General features: G+C 49.3%; 1 protein-coding gene across 1 annotated transcript in view; it reads right to left on the bottom strand.

Moving 5' to 3' along the window:
* Positions 1–11446, bottom strand: part of ATCAY (ATCAY kinesin light chain interacting caytaxin) — a gene marked incomplete at both ends in the record, with an annotated part of 28623 nt that extends 17177 nt beyond the window's left edge. Inside the window, one exon of the mRNA XM_079704074.1 lies at positions 11370–11446. Within this exon, the coding sequence (XP_079560200.1) occupies positions 11370–11446 (77 nt within the window). The remainder of the gene's footprint in view (positions 1–11369) is intronic.
* Positions 11447–18317: the final 6871 nt, after the last annotated feature.

The raw sequence follows: 18317 nt of genomic DNA, 5'->3' as shown, positions 1-18317 counted from the left end.
AGAGTGCATGGGGCTGTCAGAGGCTCTAGCTGCAGGGTGTGCTGGCTCAGGGAAGCACTGCAGCGTTAATTCATCTCCACAACTCAGCAGTGCCAGCTCAGCTGGAATGGGAGCTGGTTAGATGGGGAAGGACAGTAGAATGCTTTTTCTTTTCCTTTAACAAAACCATTCATTCTGTCACCTCTGTTCCTTGTAGGGCATGAGCTGGCACCCTCTGTAGGGTGGGATCTATCCATGCTTCTTCCTCCACACCCGCCGCCCCGCCCACCTTTCTCCCATTCACCATGCTTCGAATGTTCTTTGAGTAACCACTACCTTCCAGGTGCATTGGAGGTCTTGGAGGGTCTTGGAGGTAAAGGTGAATCAGATGTTGCCCTGCTCTCATAGAGGTCAAAAGTCAAAATAGAGCAGAGGTCCAAAGGAAATGAAGGGCTTCCCTGGCGGTGCAGTGGTTAAGAATTCTCCTGCCAATGCAGGGAACACAGGTTCGAGCCCTGGTCTGGGAAAATCCCACATGTCGCAGAACAACTAAGCCCGTGTGCCACAATTACTGAAGCCCAGTCGCCTAGCTCCTGTGCTCTGCAACAAGAGAAGCCACCACAATGAGAAGCCCAAGCACCACAAGGAAGAGTAGCCCCTGCTCGCTGCAACTAGAAAAAGCCCGCACGCATCAACGAAGACCCAACGCAGACATAAATAAATTAATAAATTTATTTTTTAAAAAATGACAAAGGAAATGACGACACATATCCATGCAAAAACTCATACCTGAATGCTCACAGCAGTGTGATCACATTGGAAACAACCCAAATGTCTACCAAGATGAACAGATAAACAAAACATGGTCCATCGTACAATGGAATATTATTCAGCCATGAAAAGGAGTGAAGCGCTGACACCTGCTACAATGTGAATGGACCTTGAGAACATGATGCTCAGTGAGAGAAGCCAGACACAAAAGGCCACATAATGTGTGATTCCATTTATATGAAACATCCAAAACAGGCAAATCCACAGAGACAGGTGGTGCATTTGTGGTTGCCATGGGGATGGGGTTTCATTTCGGGGTGATAGAACGTTTTACAACTAGATAGAGGTGATGGCTGTACAACATGTGAATTGTTCATTTAAAATGGTTATTTTGGGACTTCCCTGGTGGTCCAGTGGCTAAGACTCCACGTTCCCGATGCAGGGGGCCCGGGTTCGATCCTTGGTCAGGGAACTAGATCCCACATGCCTCAACTAAAGATCCCACAAGCCACAACTAAGACCCGGTGCAGTCAAATAAATAAATAAATAAGTAAGGGCCCACCCTGAAATGGTTATTTTGGGGACTTCCCTGGCAGTCCAGTGGTTAAGACTCTGTGCTTCCAGTGCAGGGGGCACAGGTTCGATCCCTGGTTGGGGAACTAAGATCTCATGCCCACTGCATGGCCAAAAATAAAATAAAATAAAATGAAATAAAATGGTTCTTTTTATGTTGTGTAAATTTCACCTCCATTTAAAAAAGAAAAGAAGCAAGCTTCAGGTTAAGTCAGAAGGTTTTAAAGAGGGATCTTTTTTTCAGTTTGAGACTGAAGACAACTCACATGCCCATTTCGTGTACACGTTGCTCTGGTCCCTCTGGTCTGTAGCTGACACCCCTGCGCTCAAAACGGGGAGGGCAGCTGGTAACTCACAAATAAGTCCGGGATCCGGGAGTACAGGAGGCACACCACCTACTTGCAGGGTTACCCAAAATCATGCTCTGAAATTGCAGGCTGACAGCTGATGCACCACCCCTAGTTTTATCCTGCCCACACAGCATTTCACAACATTTTAAATTTGCTGTCAAATCAGAGATACAGGGCTTCCCTGGTGGCGCAGTGGTTGAGAGTCCGCCTGCCAATCCAGGGGACATGGGTTCGTGCCCTGGTCCGGGAAGATCCCACATGCCACGGAGCGGCTGGGCCCATGAGCCATGGCCGCTGAGCCTGCGCGTCTGGAGCCTGTGCTCCGCAATGGGAGAGGCCACAGCAGTGAGAGGCCCGCGTACCAAAAAAAAAAAAAAATCAGAGATACGACACAAAAAGTCTAGGTATCAGTCTTTTCTTGAATCAGGTCTGCCCTTTGTGCATGGTAACCGCCACCAGGAGCTGACTGTCCGCCACCCCTGCTCACCTGGGTGTCGGGATTTCCTTCCGGCTCCTTCCCCTCATTTACTCTGCCTTCCCTGTTTCCCTCAGTCTGAGGCTGTAATCCCTGTTGTTCTAGAATCAGCTAGAACCGTACTTTACCCCTACGGACAGGGCACTCACTCTGTTGGAATGTTGATGGCATCATCATCTTGTTTCCTCCTCACAGTATCCCTATGAGGCAGGTAGCAGCCCATTTCACAGAGGAGGAAACCGAGGCTAAACCAGAAGATGCCCAAGGGCAGAACGAACCACTCACAGAGGTAGAGCTGAATTCGGCCATTGCCCTCTACTGCCCCCTTGTGTCCAGTCAGCTCATGTGAACAAACCCCACAGGTCCACAGGGCTGCAGCTTTCAAGGTCAGGTGAGACCTGGTTATTTCCACAGGCCCCAGGAAGACCTCAGCTAATGCAGAGCTGAAACCCCTTCACGAACTCAAAGTGGATCCAGAGGGCTCCCTGCAGCACTTGCTTTCAGTCTGTGCTAGGAAACCCATGTAAAAAGTGGGGCTCCCCCTAATCTACCAGGTATACAGTGTGGTTTTATTCTTCTGGTGTGGGTTGACTTGCATCCCCCCCAAAACATAATTCAGGTCTTAACTCCCAGAACCTGGGAATGTGACCTGTTTGGAAATAGGGTCGTTGTAGACAGCATTAAGTTGAGATGACATCATACTGGAGCAAGGTGGGCCCTACAGCCAATCAGTGGTATGACTGTAAGAAGAGGCAAGTTTGGACACAGAGGAGAAGGCTGTGTGAAGATGGAGGCAGATTCAGATCAAAACTACAATGAGGGGCTTCCCTGGGGCGCAGTGGTTAAGAATCCGCCTGCCAATGCAGGGCACACGGGTTTGAGCCCTGGCCTGGGAAGATCCCACATGCCGCGAAGCAACTAAGCCCGTGTGCCACAACTACTGAGCCTGCGCTCTAGAGCCCGTGAGCCACAACTACTGAAGCCCACATGCCTGGAGCCCGTGTTCTGCAACAAGAGAAGCCACCACAATAAGAAGCCCGCGCACTGCAACGAAGAGTAGCCCCCGCTCGCTGCAACTAGAAAAAGCCCGCACACAGCAATGAAGACCCAACTCAGCCAAAAATAAAAACAAATAAATAAATAAATTTATTTTTTAAAAAAACTACAATGAGGTATCACCTCATATCGGGCAGAATGGCCACCATCAAAAAATCTACAAACAGTAAATGCTAGAGAGAGTGTGGAGAAAAGGGAACCCTCCTACACTGTTGGTGAGAATGTAAATTTGTACAGCCACTATGGAGAACAGTATGGAGTTTCCTCAAAAAACTAAAAATAGAGCTACGATATGATCCAGCAATCCCACTCCTGGGCATATATCCGGAGAAAACCATAATTCGAAAAGATACATGCACCCCAGTGTTCACTGCAGCACTATTTACAATAGCCAGGACATGGAAGCAACCTAAATGTCCATCAACAGAGGAATGGATGGATAAATAAATAAATAAATAAATACTTCACACACACACACACACACACACACACATATATATATAAAATGGAATACTACTCAGCCATAAAAAAGAATGAAATAATGCCATTAGCAGCAACATGGATGGACCTAGAGATTGTCATACTGAGGGAAGTAAGTCAGGCAGAGAAAGACAAACACATGATATTGCTTATACGTGGAATCTACAAAAAGCGTACAAATGAACTTATCTATAAAACAGAAATAGAGTTACAGATGTAGAAAATAAACTTATGGTTACCAGGTTGTCGGGGGGAGGGATAAACTGGGAGATTGGGATTGACATATACACACTACTATATACAGAAGAGATAGCTAATAAGGACCTACTATACAGCACAGGGAACTCTACTCAATACTCTTTAATGGCCTATATGGGAAAAGAATCTAAAAAATAATGCAGGACCTCCCTGGTGGCGCAGAGGTTAAGAATCCGCCTGCCAATGCAGGGGACATGGGCTCGAGCCCTGGTCTGGGAAGCCCACATGCCCCGGAGCAACTAAGCCCCTGTGCCACAACTACTGAGCCTGCACTCTAGAGCCCACAAGCCACAACTACTGAGCTCATGCACCACAACTGCTGAGGCTGCATGCTGCAGCTACTGAAGCCCGCGTGCCTAGAGCCCGTGTTCCACAACACGAGAAGCCACCGTAATGAGAAGCCCGTGCACCGCAACGGAGAATAGCCCCCACTTGCTGCAACTAGAGAAAGCCTGCGCGCAGCAATGAAGACCCAATGCAGCCAAAAAAAAAAAAGAAAAAGAGTGGAATTATATGTACATGTATAACAGATTCACTCTGCTATACACCTGAAACTAACATACATTGTAAATCAACTACGCTCCAATAAAAATTTTAAAAAGTAAAAATAAAAAATAAAACACAAGCTTAAAAAAAAAAGATGGAGGAAGGCAGAGATTGGAGTGATGCATCTACAAGCCAAGGCAGGCCGAGGATTGCCGGCCACCACCCGAAGCTGGAGGAGGCTGGAAGCATCCTTCCCTAGAGCCTTCATAGGGAGTATGGCCCTGTTGACACCTTGATTTTGGATTTTTAGCCTCCAGAACTGTGAGAGAAAACATTTCTTCTGTTTTAAGCAAGTTCCTGGTACTTTGTTATGGCAGCTCTGGGAAACTCACACGCCCTTCTCAGTGTGAAATCCAAATTTCTCCCCTACCATGCCAAGGTCCTCTCTGCCCCAGTGCTTTTGCACATCCCACCCACTCTGCCTAGAAGGCCACTTCCTGCTTTCTTTGACTGGTGAACTTGCTCAGCCTTTCAGGCTAGGTTAGCGTCCTCCAGGAGGCCCCATCTGAATCTGACATCCACCCCGCTCCTGCATCCTGCCTCAGAAGCCTCCTTTAGCACTGAATCTGTGGTACTGTGTGCTAATTGCTTGTTTCCTGGGCAGACTGTGAGCCCTTGAAGGGGAGGAAGTGCCTCTTCCTCTCTTGCTTTGGTGAGTCATGGGCCTGGACCTGGGAGAAGCAGCCCTCAGCAAGGGTTTTGAAGGAAGGAGCAAGTGAGGGCACATTATGTAAGTGGCGGGGAAAGGCCAAAATCTAGAAACACCTGTCACCCGGATCAGCTGTTATTGCAATAGTTCTGGCTTTAGAGGTGGCTCCTGGATCAAGTTCTACCCTCAGATGCTAGCCTCTGGCTTAATGTTACTCACAGTGTGAAAGAAGGGAATTGGGAATAAACTGTGGGCCTCAGGGCCTTTGAACATGCCTCCTGCTTCCCAACTGGTGCCCCAGGGCTTCAACGGCATTAAGATCGGCTGTGCTGCCTCAGTCTCCCATCCAGGGCTTTCCAGCCTCTGTTTCTGTTTGACGGCGGCCACCTCTGGTGCAGGGTAACAGCAAAAACTCTTTCTGGGCATAAGTAGGCTTTTCCAAGGCTCAGTGCTGGGCCAGCAGCACTGGGGCTTATCACAGGACTCCTGCAGAGCTAAGTCGGGAGAACTTAGAGAGGGAACTGCTGAAAGGCATTCAAGAATTATCCATTGGCAACTTTGGTGGTTTCAGATACTCAGATAAATCTGCCCCTTTTCCCTCTCTGCAATTTCCAACACCTCTGTCCATTCATCTTGCTCTGGTCTCCCCCAGCACCATCACCTCTTGGTTGGGGAATTAAGATCCCACATGCTCATGGCACAGAATAAAATAAAATAAAATGGTTATTTTTATGTTATGTAAATTTCACCTCCATTTAAAAAAGAAAAAAAGCAAGCTTCAGATTAAATCAGAAGGTTTTAAAGAGGCATCCTTTTTTCAGATTGAGACTGAAGACAACTTACATTTTGTGTACACGCGCAGCATGGCCAAAAAAAAAAAAAAAAGGGTGGGGCCCTGATCCCCTAGGACTGTGACCTTACAAGAAGAGGGAGAGCCACGAGGAAGCTCCCCCTGCACATGCAAGCACCGAGGATGCAGTGAGAAGGCCAGGAAGAGAGCCCTCACCAGAAGCCAACCCTGCTGGCACCTTGATCTCAAGACATCCAGCCTCTGGAGCTGTGAGAGAATAAATGTCTGCTGTTGAAGCTGCCTGGGGTGTGGTATCCTGCTATGATAGCCCAGCATCGCTGGAGCACAGGAAAGAGAATGGCGGAGTTGAGGAGGGCAGAAGATGCTGAGGCTGCTCAGAGCCTGCCATCACTTCCTGGCCCAAACCCACGCCTCCTGCATGAGGGACTGCTGAGCTGGGCAACAGGAAATCACCTCTGTGCATGTGTTGGGCTGGGGGAGGGACATTGCCTGGCCTGCCCTGTGCAAGGGCGGGCAGATACAAACAGAGACTTGAGCATAGACAGATAGAGAGACAGACAGCAGACAGACACAGGGAGAGACAGGTGCAGAAGAGAGAGACGGGGGTTGGGGGAGAGAATGATAAAGCAAAGGAAGTAAAATCTTAACAATCAGCAAATCTGGGTAAGAGTTTACAGATATTCCTTATACCATTCTTTTTTTGTGTGTGTGGTATGCGGGCCTCTCACTGTTGTGGCCTCTCCTGCTGTGGAGCACAGGCTCCGGACGCGCAGGCTCAGCGGCCATGGCTCACGGGCCCAGCCGCTCCGCGGCATGTGGGATCCTCCCAGACCAGGGCACGAACCCGTCTCCCCTGCATCGGCAAGCGGACTCTCAACCACTGCGCCACCAGGGAAGCCCTCTTATACCATTCTTATAGTTTTTTTTCCTAAGCTTGGGACTATGTCAGAATAAAAAGTTACAGGGGGAGGGATGAATTGAGAGATTGGGATGGACACATACACACTACTATATATAAAATAGATAAATAATAAGAACCTACTGTGTAGCATAGGGAACTCTATTCAATACTCTGTAATGATCTATATGGGAACAGAATCTAAAAAAGAGTGGAAGGGATTTCCGTGGTGGCACAGTGGTTAAGAATCCTCCTGCCAATGCAGGGGACACGGGTTCCATCCCTGGTCCTGGAAGATCCCACATGCCGCGGAGCAACTAAGCCCATGTGCCACAACTACTGAGCCCGCGTGCTGCAACTATTGAAGCCCGTGCACCTAGAGCCCACGCTCCACAACAAGAGAAGCCACCACAACGAGAAGCCCATGCACTGCAACGAAGACCCAATGCAGCCAAAAATAAATAAAAAAGAGTGGATATATGTATCTGTATAACTGACTCACTTTGCTGTAGAGTAGAAACTAACACAACATTCTAAATCACCTACACTCCAATAAAAAAAAAAAGGAAAAGAATAAAAAGTTACAAGCAAAACCCACGACCACTTGGTTATAGAAGGCAGAGCAGGCTGAGACACCATTCAGACGTCTAACCCTGTACCTGCCTCTCCTTAGCTGTGAGGCCCGGGCCAAGCCCTTTCCCACCCTGGTCCTCAGTTTCCCCACCCAACCTTTCTTCAGTCCCTCGATCAGCTTCCACTGGCTTCAGGGCCTTTGCACGTGCTGCTCTCTCTGCTTGGAATGCTTGACCCCTACCCCCAGCCTCTTTCCCCTGTTCATACCTCTTCATCCTTCAGAGCTCAGGGTCAGCGCCTCCCCCAATGTCCCCAACCCAGTCAGACCCCACTTGGCGCTCTCCAGGTGCCAAGAACCCAGCTGCAATTTTTCACTGGTCTGTGAGGTTATAAGGGACCGCCTGTCTCTGCGCCAGACTGTGAATGCCCCACAAGGGCGGCTCTCCTGTTCTCCATGTGTCCCCAGCGTCTCACCCAGGGCCTGGCATACAGTTGGTGCATATCACTAGAATGAATGAAGTAGAAGCAAGGCAGGTAGATGGATCATCTCCAGGCTGCCCTCTCTCAGCTAGGGTCCACAGGTACCTGCAGAAGAGCAGGAGGTGCAGGAAGACGCCGCAAGGCAATGGCAGCAGGAGGGGGCTGTGGGCACAGGGCGAGCACCCGGACACACCCAGGGCAGCTCGAAGATCCCACCCAGGAAGGGATCACTGAGCTCAAAGGAATAGAATTGTGGGTTGTCTGGCATCAGACAGAAGTGCTTATGTTGAGCTGCAGCTGGACGCTGTATAAGGAGCTGTACTCATTTCTCCCAGAACGAGGAGGACAGAGCCTTGACGAAGGCATGTTCCTGACCCCAGGGCTGCACAGCCAGGCCACTATCCTGCAAACACTGAACTACTGAAAAGGGAGAGGAACCCTCTGCAGCTGGGGAAACTCACTTGAAATTCACATTTGCAGCTGCAGTCAGCTCCACTTTGTCTCAACAAGGCTTGGGAGAGGAGGGTCTCTTTTATGGGGGAATGGGAAAAAGGAACCAGAGTGAACAAGGTACAAGCTGATAAGAATGATGCTGAGGGCAGCAAGTCCCGTGGGCAGCCCTCCGCATCTAGACAGCCCGGCTCAGCTGCCTCGCAACTCATACCTCATCGAATTCTCGTGACAACTTCGTGAGCCAGGAATGATTGTCCCTATTTTACAGATAGGAAAACTGAGGCACAAAGATGCTCGAAGAGCTGCCCAAGGTGGGCAAGCGGGCCCACTGGAGAATTGTAATCTGAACCCATGGCTGTCCGGTTCCACATCTCGTGCCCTCTTGGTTCCGTTGTGTTGCTTGAAATAAAATTAGAGTGAGCAAGGTGAGTCCTGTGCTGTGATTAGAGAATTTTTTTTATGTCCAGGAAGCGTTGGGGTTTGCCACCCGGGAAGGCAGGGTTGAACCAGAAGGTTCTCAAAGTCCAGACCGAGGGACGCTTTGGTCTCGGACAGGGACCAGAGTTCACGGGACCACAGGGTAAATTATGCTGACACTGGTTGGAGATGCCTCCAAACCCTGGGTGTTTGGTGCTGGAAGGAACCCACAGAGATCATCCCATCTGTTTCCACATTTTCCATGGGAGGAAACAGATCTCCCATGCTGGGAACGAGGGACAGCTCCCCAAGGCGGCTCTTGCCCATTCTGGAGCATTCCTAGCCACATCAGGAGCCCCTGACAAAAACAGTCCTTAATTCGCCCAGACTGCCAGGTCCGGGTGTCATGAGACCCCTTTCTACAAATCCAGGCATCAGCACTCCTTGTATTGAGTTAAAGAGAAAGACTTATAAGAGGGAATGTAGAATGAAGAACATTTTAACAGTGGAAGAACAGGAGGTCGGCTCCAATGAAGTTGCCGTCTCTTTTCCGAAATACTTGTCTTCCTGAAGACAACAGTACTGCGCAGACCAGAGATTCTCGTCTATTCTGAGATGGGGCATCTGTCGCTTTATTTTTTATTTTATTTATTTTTGGTTGCATTGCTGCGCGCGGGCTTTCTCTAGTTGTGGCGAGCGGAGGCTACTCTTCATTGCAGTGCACGGGCTTCTCATTGCGGTGGCTTCTCTTGTTGTGGAGCATGGGCTCTAGGCACATGGGCTTCAGTAGTTGCAGTATGTGGGCTCAGTAGTTGGAGCTCGTGGGTTCTAGAGCACTGGCTTAGTAGTTGTGGCACATGGGTTTAGTTGCTCCACGGCATGTGGGATCTCCTGGACCAGGGATTGAACTTGTGTCCTTGGCATTGGCAGGCGGATTCTTAACCACCGCACCACCAGGGAAGTCCCCATCTATCGCTTTAAGAATCATAAGGATGTGCGTGAAACATCGACACTGAAAATGACTAGACTGGAGAGAGGGCTAAAGATTCTCAAATGAGGGGGTGATGCCCTTGACATCACAGCTTCTCCTGGGACAGGTTGACAGGAAGCTCCAGACCTCCCCCATTAGCCCATTTTGCTTTTGAATGGGCCGGCTGGCCGTACAAAGCATGCACAGATTGGACCATTTGAGTCCAAAGAGTCTACTTTAGACTCAAACCTGCATCCCTTTCATGCCTGTCCATCATCCTTGTTCTGCCCTGGGCACCCTCACCAACTGAGATCCTTTCCAAATTCTCTTTTCCAGGGTGAATATGCCCAGTCCCTTTGACTCTTCCTTCCTAGATGGTTATGCAACTAACTCTTGGGCATCATCTCCTGTGGGTAAACTCCTCACATTAAAGTGGGAGGAAGAGGGAATTCCCTGGCAATCCAGTGGTTAGGACTCTGCACTTTCACTGCCATGGGCATGGGTTCGATCCCCGGTTGGGGAACTAAGATCCTAAGATCCTGCAAGCTGGCCAAAAAAAAAAAAAAGTGGGAGGGAGATGAGCAGTTGCATCCAGCCAACGAATTAAGGGGAGCCTGTGCTGACTATATTTTCTCTTACCCAACGCCTCGCCAGAGGAGAATACAGAGAGACAAGTATCTCAGCAGTGGGCACGCACAGCTTGCTTCCTACAATTTTGAATTCGTACCAATGACCATCATCCATTCACCCAGTATCCACTGAGCATCATCTGTATGCCTGTGATCAAACCAAAGGCCCCTGCTCTCGTGGGTTCCATGGTGGGGAGCAGACTGTAAACAAGTATGTGAAATACTCAGCATATTCAATCGTATGAAGCCCGGGCGCCTAGAGCCCCTGCTCTGCAACAAGAGAAGCCACCGCAATGAGAAGCCTGCGCACCGCAACGAAGAGCAGACCCCGCTCGCCGCAACTAGAGAAAGCCCGTGCGCAGCAACGAAGACCCAACACAGCCAAAAATAAATAAATAAAAAATAAAAACAACAACAACACGACACATATGTATTTTCTTACGAATCTAGACATAGAAGTAAGTCTGAAATCAGTTTCACCGGCAGGGCTGGTTCCTCCTGGAGGCTCTGGGGGAGACTCTGTTTCCGTGCCTTTTGTTTTGTTTTGTTTTGGCTGAGCCGGCTCTTTAGCTGTGGCATGAGGGATCTAGTTCCCTGAACAGGGATCGAACTGCATTAGGCGCACAGAGTCTTAACCACTGAACCGCCAGAGAAGTCCCTGCCGCAGGGCTTTTGAGGGGTATGACAGGGTCCCTCTGGCTGCTGCAGGTAAAAACACGCTGTTACCTGAATTCATGGGAACCAGGTAAGAATATTGTAACAGCCCATGAGATGGTTTTAGAAGAATGTTTAGAATTCTTTCGACACTGTGAGAATGGGAGCTATTTTGGCACTTTGGGCAGGGATGGGCGGGGTAGGGAGGTGGGAAATCAATCTTAAATAATTCAGCAAATATCAATTATGCTCTTGGCCTGGTCAACTGGGGTGTCTCTGCCTCACACCTGGGAGCAGCATCGGGCCCACTCCTTCCACATCTGACACGCACACCTAGGGAGCTGTACCTGGGCAGATTTTCGTCCTGCCATTCTTCCTTCACGTCCACGTTTTCCATCCGGAGCGTGGCTTCAGTGGTCCCCATGGGAGCTGGGAAGAGGCACCGACTTGAAGCAAGGATGAATCCTGAAGGAGGGCAGTGGATGGAGGTTTTACTGGACAATCATCATGACGACAATTCCCCGCTCACACACAGAACTTCAGAGATGGATCTGCAAAGAGCTCTTGTGTCCATTGTCTTATTGAATCATTGCCCAGCCCCATGAGGCTTCTCCATTTCACCAGTGAGAAAACAGAGGCATAGAAAGCTGAACACCCATGTGGGTCTGGAGTTTGAAACCAAAGGAGGGGCTGAGCCTCCAGCTAAAAGCACCCCCCCTTAACGCCAACCCACCTCTATCTGCTCCAGCCCACCTGTCCTGCCCCTCCGTCCCCTCCCCTCCCCCAATGAAGAAGCAAGTCCTGACAACCTGACCCTAGGACTGAAAAAGGAAGTGAGGAAAGTGCCTGGGGCTGGAAATCAGGATCATCATTTTTACCAACCACAAAATGCCAGTTTTGTTTTTATCCTAGCGAGGAGCCAGCTGGGGGCAAGGATGGGGTGAAGGCAGCACTCTAGGTGGGGCTTAAGTGCTGGGCTGTCTGGGAGTGTGGTGAGAACTGCCGAGTGGGACTGAATTTGGGTCTACCCTGGGGCATGGCAGACTTCCCCTGTCTCAGTTTCCCTGCCTGTAAATGAAAGCATTGGTCTAGAAAGGATCTCTATGATCCCTTTGGGCATAACCCCCAGGATCTTATGACTCAACTAATAGTGCAGGTTCTGAGCTTTTAAGCCTGTGGTTCTCAACTGGCGGTGATTCTGCCTTCCCCCACCAGACATTTGGCAATGTTTGGAGGCATTTTGGGTTGTCACAAGTGCGGGGGAGGGGGAGGGGGGGCGGTGTGCTACTGACATCAAGTGGGTGGAGACCAGGGATGCTGCTCAGTGACTTACAGTGCCCCAGATGGTACCCCATGACCAAGAATGATCTGGCCCCAAATGTCCATAGATCTGAGGTTGAGAAGTTGTCATCCTCACTTGCCAGCACCTAAGGTCCCGCCTCCAGCCCCTCCCCCCTCCCCCCTCACTGCGGCTGCCCCTCTAGAGCTGGTGGGCGGCTCTTAGTTTGGGTGTGTCTTCCAGAGCCCCTCGCTGGACCTAAGCCCCTGTGGATGGAGGGCCTGCATTCGGGATTGGGGCTCAGAGGGAGCCGGAGACAGGTGAGGGCCAGACAGGGGGGGACGGGATGTCTGAAATTCGACCCTCCCCCACTTCAGTGAGAGTTTCTCACTCCATTCTTGTCACTGGCCTGAATGTCGTCATTCATTCATGGAGGAGGGACAGGAAGACGCAGTACGGAAAAGAGAGAGAGAGAGAGAGATGTCTTCCTGATGCTGTGGAACAACTGCCCAGGAACTTACTGCAAGGGAAAGTTCCCATCAATGGAAATTCATTTCCTTTCTGAAGGGAGTGGTCTTCGCGTCTGTTTTCCTTATCCTGAGCTGGGTGTGACCTCAACCCCCAGAAAGGACCACCCACCTCCACCCCACCCACAGCTGAGACTGGGGCCGCACATGTTGGCCCAACGATCCTCTAAATGAGGGGTGTGGGTGGGTGACCGTAGGGCCCTGGACGCTCCCGCCCTCTGATCCCGAGTTCACGTTCGAGGACGGCAAATAAGGCAGCGAGGGGGAGCTGAGAAGCGTGCCTTCCCGCTGTGGTGCTGAATTATCAGCACATCACATACAAGTTCAGACAGAGGAGGAGAAATCTCTGTCTTCAACCGTTTCCCTTCCTCCCCACCCCATAGGCAAGCTTTTACGTACACATCTATCAAATCCTTTTCCAAATCCGCTCACGGCGTTATAAATAGGAAATGCACAGAGGTGGGACGTGTACATTTCGGTCTCTCAGGAAGCGTCCCAGAGAGGGGCGGAGGGTTTGAGCCGCCTAATCTCTAAGCACGTCCCGGAAATGGTGCAATCCTCTGCCATCCAGGTGGGCATGGGAGGTGAACTGTGGGTGTGTGTGGGGGGGGCGGATGCTTTTCTCCGCGTGGGGTAAAATGGAGCTGGTAGCATCCCAAGAATCACAAGACCCTGGTTCTCTGCTCCCACCCGCCCCATCTGCCAGAAGGGGGTTTGTAGCAGCAGATACCTGCAGACAATCTTCCTCGGCAGGGCGGGGAGAAAGAAAGTGGATTCACCTCCGCGTGAGTCCCGGCTACCTCCGCGGCCTCTCCCGGTTACGCGCAAACAAAGAAGAGCCTTGGGCGGATGCAGCCGGGCATCCCTCGCCTTCAGCGCATCCGAGGAAGATGCACTCTGGCGCGGACTTCGCATCCAAGGAAGGTCACCCAGGGCAATGCGACGGGCGCGGATGGGCGCTTTTGTCCACGGGTGGGGAACAGCTTGCAGTCGGCGGTCGGCTCCCCCTCGCTCGGCTGCGGCTGCGTCCCTGGTCCTCGTGCCTCCGAGGTATTTTTCTTCTTGCCAGCTCGCAGCTGGCGGAGGCTCGGCTTCCTTAAGACAGTTAATTATGCTGCTTTTGTGTGCAGGGTGGGTGGATGGGGGCAGGGCTGACCAAAAAGCACAGCCCCCTGCCAGAATCGGTGCTCTTCATTGGCTGAGAGGGGAGCATTTCCAAGAGCCTCACCAGGGGCAGAAGCGGAAATGATTTCCTGATGGCGCATCACAGATTTAAAAACAAAACAAGGAACAAATAAATAAGTGGCAGCGATGGCCTCATTCCTTAGATTAAGAGGGAGGGAGGAAATCATATCCTCATGGATCCATTTCATGGGTCCCTCAGCCGACCACTTACGATGAGCCATGGGCCGAAGACCGGGCTGGGTGCTGGGGAGACAGAACCTTCTCAGACACATTCGTTCGGGGCCTCCGAGTGAAAGGCGCCCCCCTGCAGGTGTGCGTGCGTCAGCCCCCGCCCTGGAAGACCATAGAATGGTATAGAGTTAAGAGTGCACCCTCTGAAATCAAACCATAAGTGGATCGGGACACTGGCTCAGCCACTAGCTGGGGACTTGGTTGGGTAAGTGATCATACTTCCTGGACCTCAGTTTCCTCATCTGTGAAATGGAAACATTAGGGTACTGGCCTTTCGGCATTTAATGAGGTGATGCAGGGAGGGTGCTTGGCACAGTGCCACAGCATGAGAAAAGTTCTATGCGTGTTTCTTGCTGTTGCTGTTTTTATTTTTAGACTGGTAGCAGGTTGAATGGTGCCCCCCCCCACACACACACCAAAGATATGTCCATGTCCTAACCCCTGGAACTTGTGAATGTGAACTTATTTGGAAAAAAAAGGGTCTTTGCAGATGGAATTAAGTTAAGGATCTCCAGATGAGATCATCCTGGAATTAAGATGTGCCCTAAATCCCATGACAAGTGACTTCATAAGAGAAGAGAAGGGGGGGGCACATCATGTGAGATCAGGATGATGCATCGACAAGCCAAGGAATGTGGAGGGTTGCCAGTGACCACCGGAAGCTGGAGAGGCACCAAATGGATTCTCCCTCACAGCCCCCAGAAGAAGCCAACCCTGCCAATACCTTGATTTCAGACTTCTGGCCTCCAAAACTGTGAGAGAGAGAGAGAGAAAAAAGCTATTGTTTTGAGCCACCTAGTTCATGGTACTTTGTTATGGCAGCCACAGGAAACTAATATCAATACATGATCCTAAGTAGGAATGGATGCCTGTTGTTACCTCCTGTCCCTCTTAATCACTGTGATGGTTTTTGCCTGTTCTGTGAACACATCAGGCTCATTCCCACCACAGGGCCTTTGCACAAGCTGCTCCCTCTGCCAGGTATGCTCTTCCCCCAGATGTTTGCATTATTCAGGTGTCAGCTCAGAAGTAATCTCCTCAAAGAGGCCTTTCCTAATCTCATCGCCTACCTTGCCTCTCACTCCATCATCTTCCATCCCACTATCTAGTCTGATTTGTTTTTGTTTTTAAAAAATTTTTTTCTTTTTTTTACTGTGGTAAAATACACATAATGTAAATTTTACCATTTTAACCATTTGAAAGTGTATAGTTCCGTGACATTAAGTACACTCAGTGTTGTGCCACCATCAGCACTGTCTAGTTCCAGAACTTTTTCATCACCCCAAATGGAAACCCGTACCCATTAAGCAGTCTCTTACTTCTCCCTTCCCAGCCCCTGGCAACCACTAATCTACTTTCTGTCTCTGTGGATTTGCCTGTTCTGGATATTTCATATAAATGGAATAATCTACTATGCCATCTTTTGTGTCTGGCTTCTCTCACTGAGCATCATTTTTCAAGGATCATCCACATTGTGATGTGTGTCAGTGCTTCATTCATTTTTATGGCTGAATCATATATATCATTGTATGCGTGTGCCACTTTTTGTTTATTCATTCACCAGTGGATAAACAAAAAGTGTTTCTACATTTTGGCTGTTGTGAATAGTGCTGCTATGAACATGGGCGTACATGGATTTATTTGAATCCCTGTTTTCAGTTCTTTGGGGTATATACCTGGGAGTGGCAATGCTGGGTCATACACTAATTCTATGTTTATGGTATTGAGGAACCCGATGAGTCTTTTTTCATAACACTTACCACTATTTGAGATTATTTACTTGTTTCTTTGTTTATTCTAGGACCCCCCCCCCTTTATTGGAATAGAAATTTCAAAAGAGCCTTGGTTGGTTTTGTACACTGTAATGTGCCAGGGCAGTAGCACGCGTCACAAAGGAGATGTTCGGGAAATGCAGGTAGAATGCATAGACGCTGGCTCCCCTTGTGGGTCTCAGACAACACTCTATTCACGTGGCTACCCCACTCACTGCATCAGGGTTGGTCCCCCTCCAAGCCAAAGGCATAAAGGCAACCGCCCCACAGCAGGGAAGGAGAGCCCAGAGACTCCAGCACAAGATCTGGACTTTGCACCTCTTGGCTGAAGGACGTGGTGCTCTGGGAAGAGACACTGAGCGGGGAATCCAGGTTCGTTCTAGTACTGGGCACTGGGGTCCGAAACGTGAGTAAGACTTTGCTTTCATAGAACTCCCACTGGGAGAAGCAGATGGGCAAGGGAGTCTGGACTGACATCTTTGGAGCAGAGTGGCTTGGGGGGCACATGGGGAGATTTCTCAGAGTGGGGCAGGGGTGGTGACCGTGTGGGTTGGGCGCTGAGGAGTGAGTAGGAGTTGGATGGATGAAGAATGGGGAGAAAAGCATTTGGAACCGAAGGACGTTTGTAAAGCAGCAGCTCTTCCTCCCTGAGAGCGCGCTGGGAGCTGTCCGTGGTGCTGCAGCCCTCCACCGGGCCGCTGCGTGAACCAAGATTGGCTCTCGTCTGGTTTATCGTTAATGGTGGTTATATATATTAATATATACGCATAACATAAAGTTTGCCATTCTAATCATTTTTAAATGTAAATTTCAGTGGCATTAATTCCGTTCACAATGTGTAACCATCCCCACCATCATCTCCAGAACTTTCTCATCTTCCCAAACTGAAACTCTGTCCCCATTAAACACTAACTCCCCACCCCCATTCCCCCAGAATGTAAGTTTCTTGAGATCAGAGATGTTTCATTTTGTCATTGCTATATCTTTAATCCCTAGACCAGTGGTTCTCACCTGTGGGCAATTTTACCCCCCATGGGACATCTGGTGATGTCTGGGGACATTTTTGGTTATCATGACTTGGGGGATGGAGGTGATTCTGGCATCAAGTGGGTAAAGACCAGAGATGCTGCTCAACACTCTACAGTGCACAGGACAGCCCCTTCCCCAAGAGAATTATCTGGTCTGAAATATCAACGGTGCAGTCGTTGAGAAACCCTGCCCTAGAAGAATACCTGAAACGAAGTTAGTTCTCAGTGAAGTTTGCTGAGGCAATGAAATTACTAAACCTCCTTGAATCTCCTTTTCCTGATTTTCAAAGGGGATTCATACAAATACATTTGATCCTCATTATTCACAGTATTTGTAAATTTGCCTACTGGCTGAAATTTATTTGTAACCCCCAAAATCAATACTCATGGTGCTTTCAGGGTCATTTGTAGACAACACAGAGAAGTGAAAAAATCTGAGTGCTGGTTGTGCATATGCTGTCAGCTGAGGTTGAACCAGATGATGTTTATTCCAGCCTAGGCTGTAAACAGCTGTCCTTTTTTGGGTCTATTTAGTGCCATGCTTTTAACATTTTTGTGCTTTTTTTTTTTTTTTGGTGATTTGGCTATTTATAATGGCCCACACACATGGTGCTGAAGTGCTGTCTAGTGTTTGTTAGCACAAGAAGGCTGTGCTGTGCCCTTATGGAGAAAATAAGCATGTTAGATAAGCTTCATTGAGGTGTGAGTTATAGTGCTCTGGAATGTGAGTTCAATGTTAAGGAATCTACAATGTATATTAAATAAGAAGCCTTTAAACAAGAAAACACACATAACACAAGGTTATGTATTGATCAGTTGATGAAAATGTTGTGACCAGAGGCTTGCAGGAACCTAACCCTGTATTTCCCCTAGGAGCAATGGGTCAGTATTTTGCTATTTCAGTGTTTGCAGCAACTTTATAGAACAGAACTGCTGCCAATAACGAGAATCAACTATACCTACTTCTGAGGGCTATTGTGAGGACTAGATAAGATTATGCATGTAAAGCATTTAGCACAATGCTTATAGCAAATAACAGGAAAGAAAAGATATTATGCAATCCAGAGAAAACATCAAAACAGACCTGCTTTTGTAAAAGGCATGCAGCCTGGGTTATCTAGTTAGAGCTGCAGGGAATTGGAGGGAGGCCATGTGTAATTACCACGCTGGCCTTTAGCCAGGGCATGGCAGGAGAGCTGCGTTTGCCAGACGCACTAGATTGTTCCTTGTGGCCACACATGGTCATTAAGATACAAATGGAAGAATGCCATCC

The sequence above is a fragment of the Hyperoodon ampullatus genome (assembly GCF_949752795.1).
Source record: "Hyperoodon ampullatus genome assembly, chromosome: 4".
Lineage (NCBI taxonomy): Eukaryota > Metazoa > Chordata > Mammalia > Artiodactyla > Ziphiidae > Hyperoodon > Hyperoodon ampullatus.
Note: the sequence above shows the minus strand (reverse complement) of the source record. Positions and strands in the feature narration are given on the sequence as shown.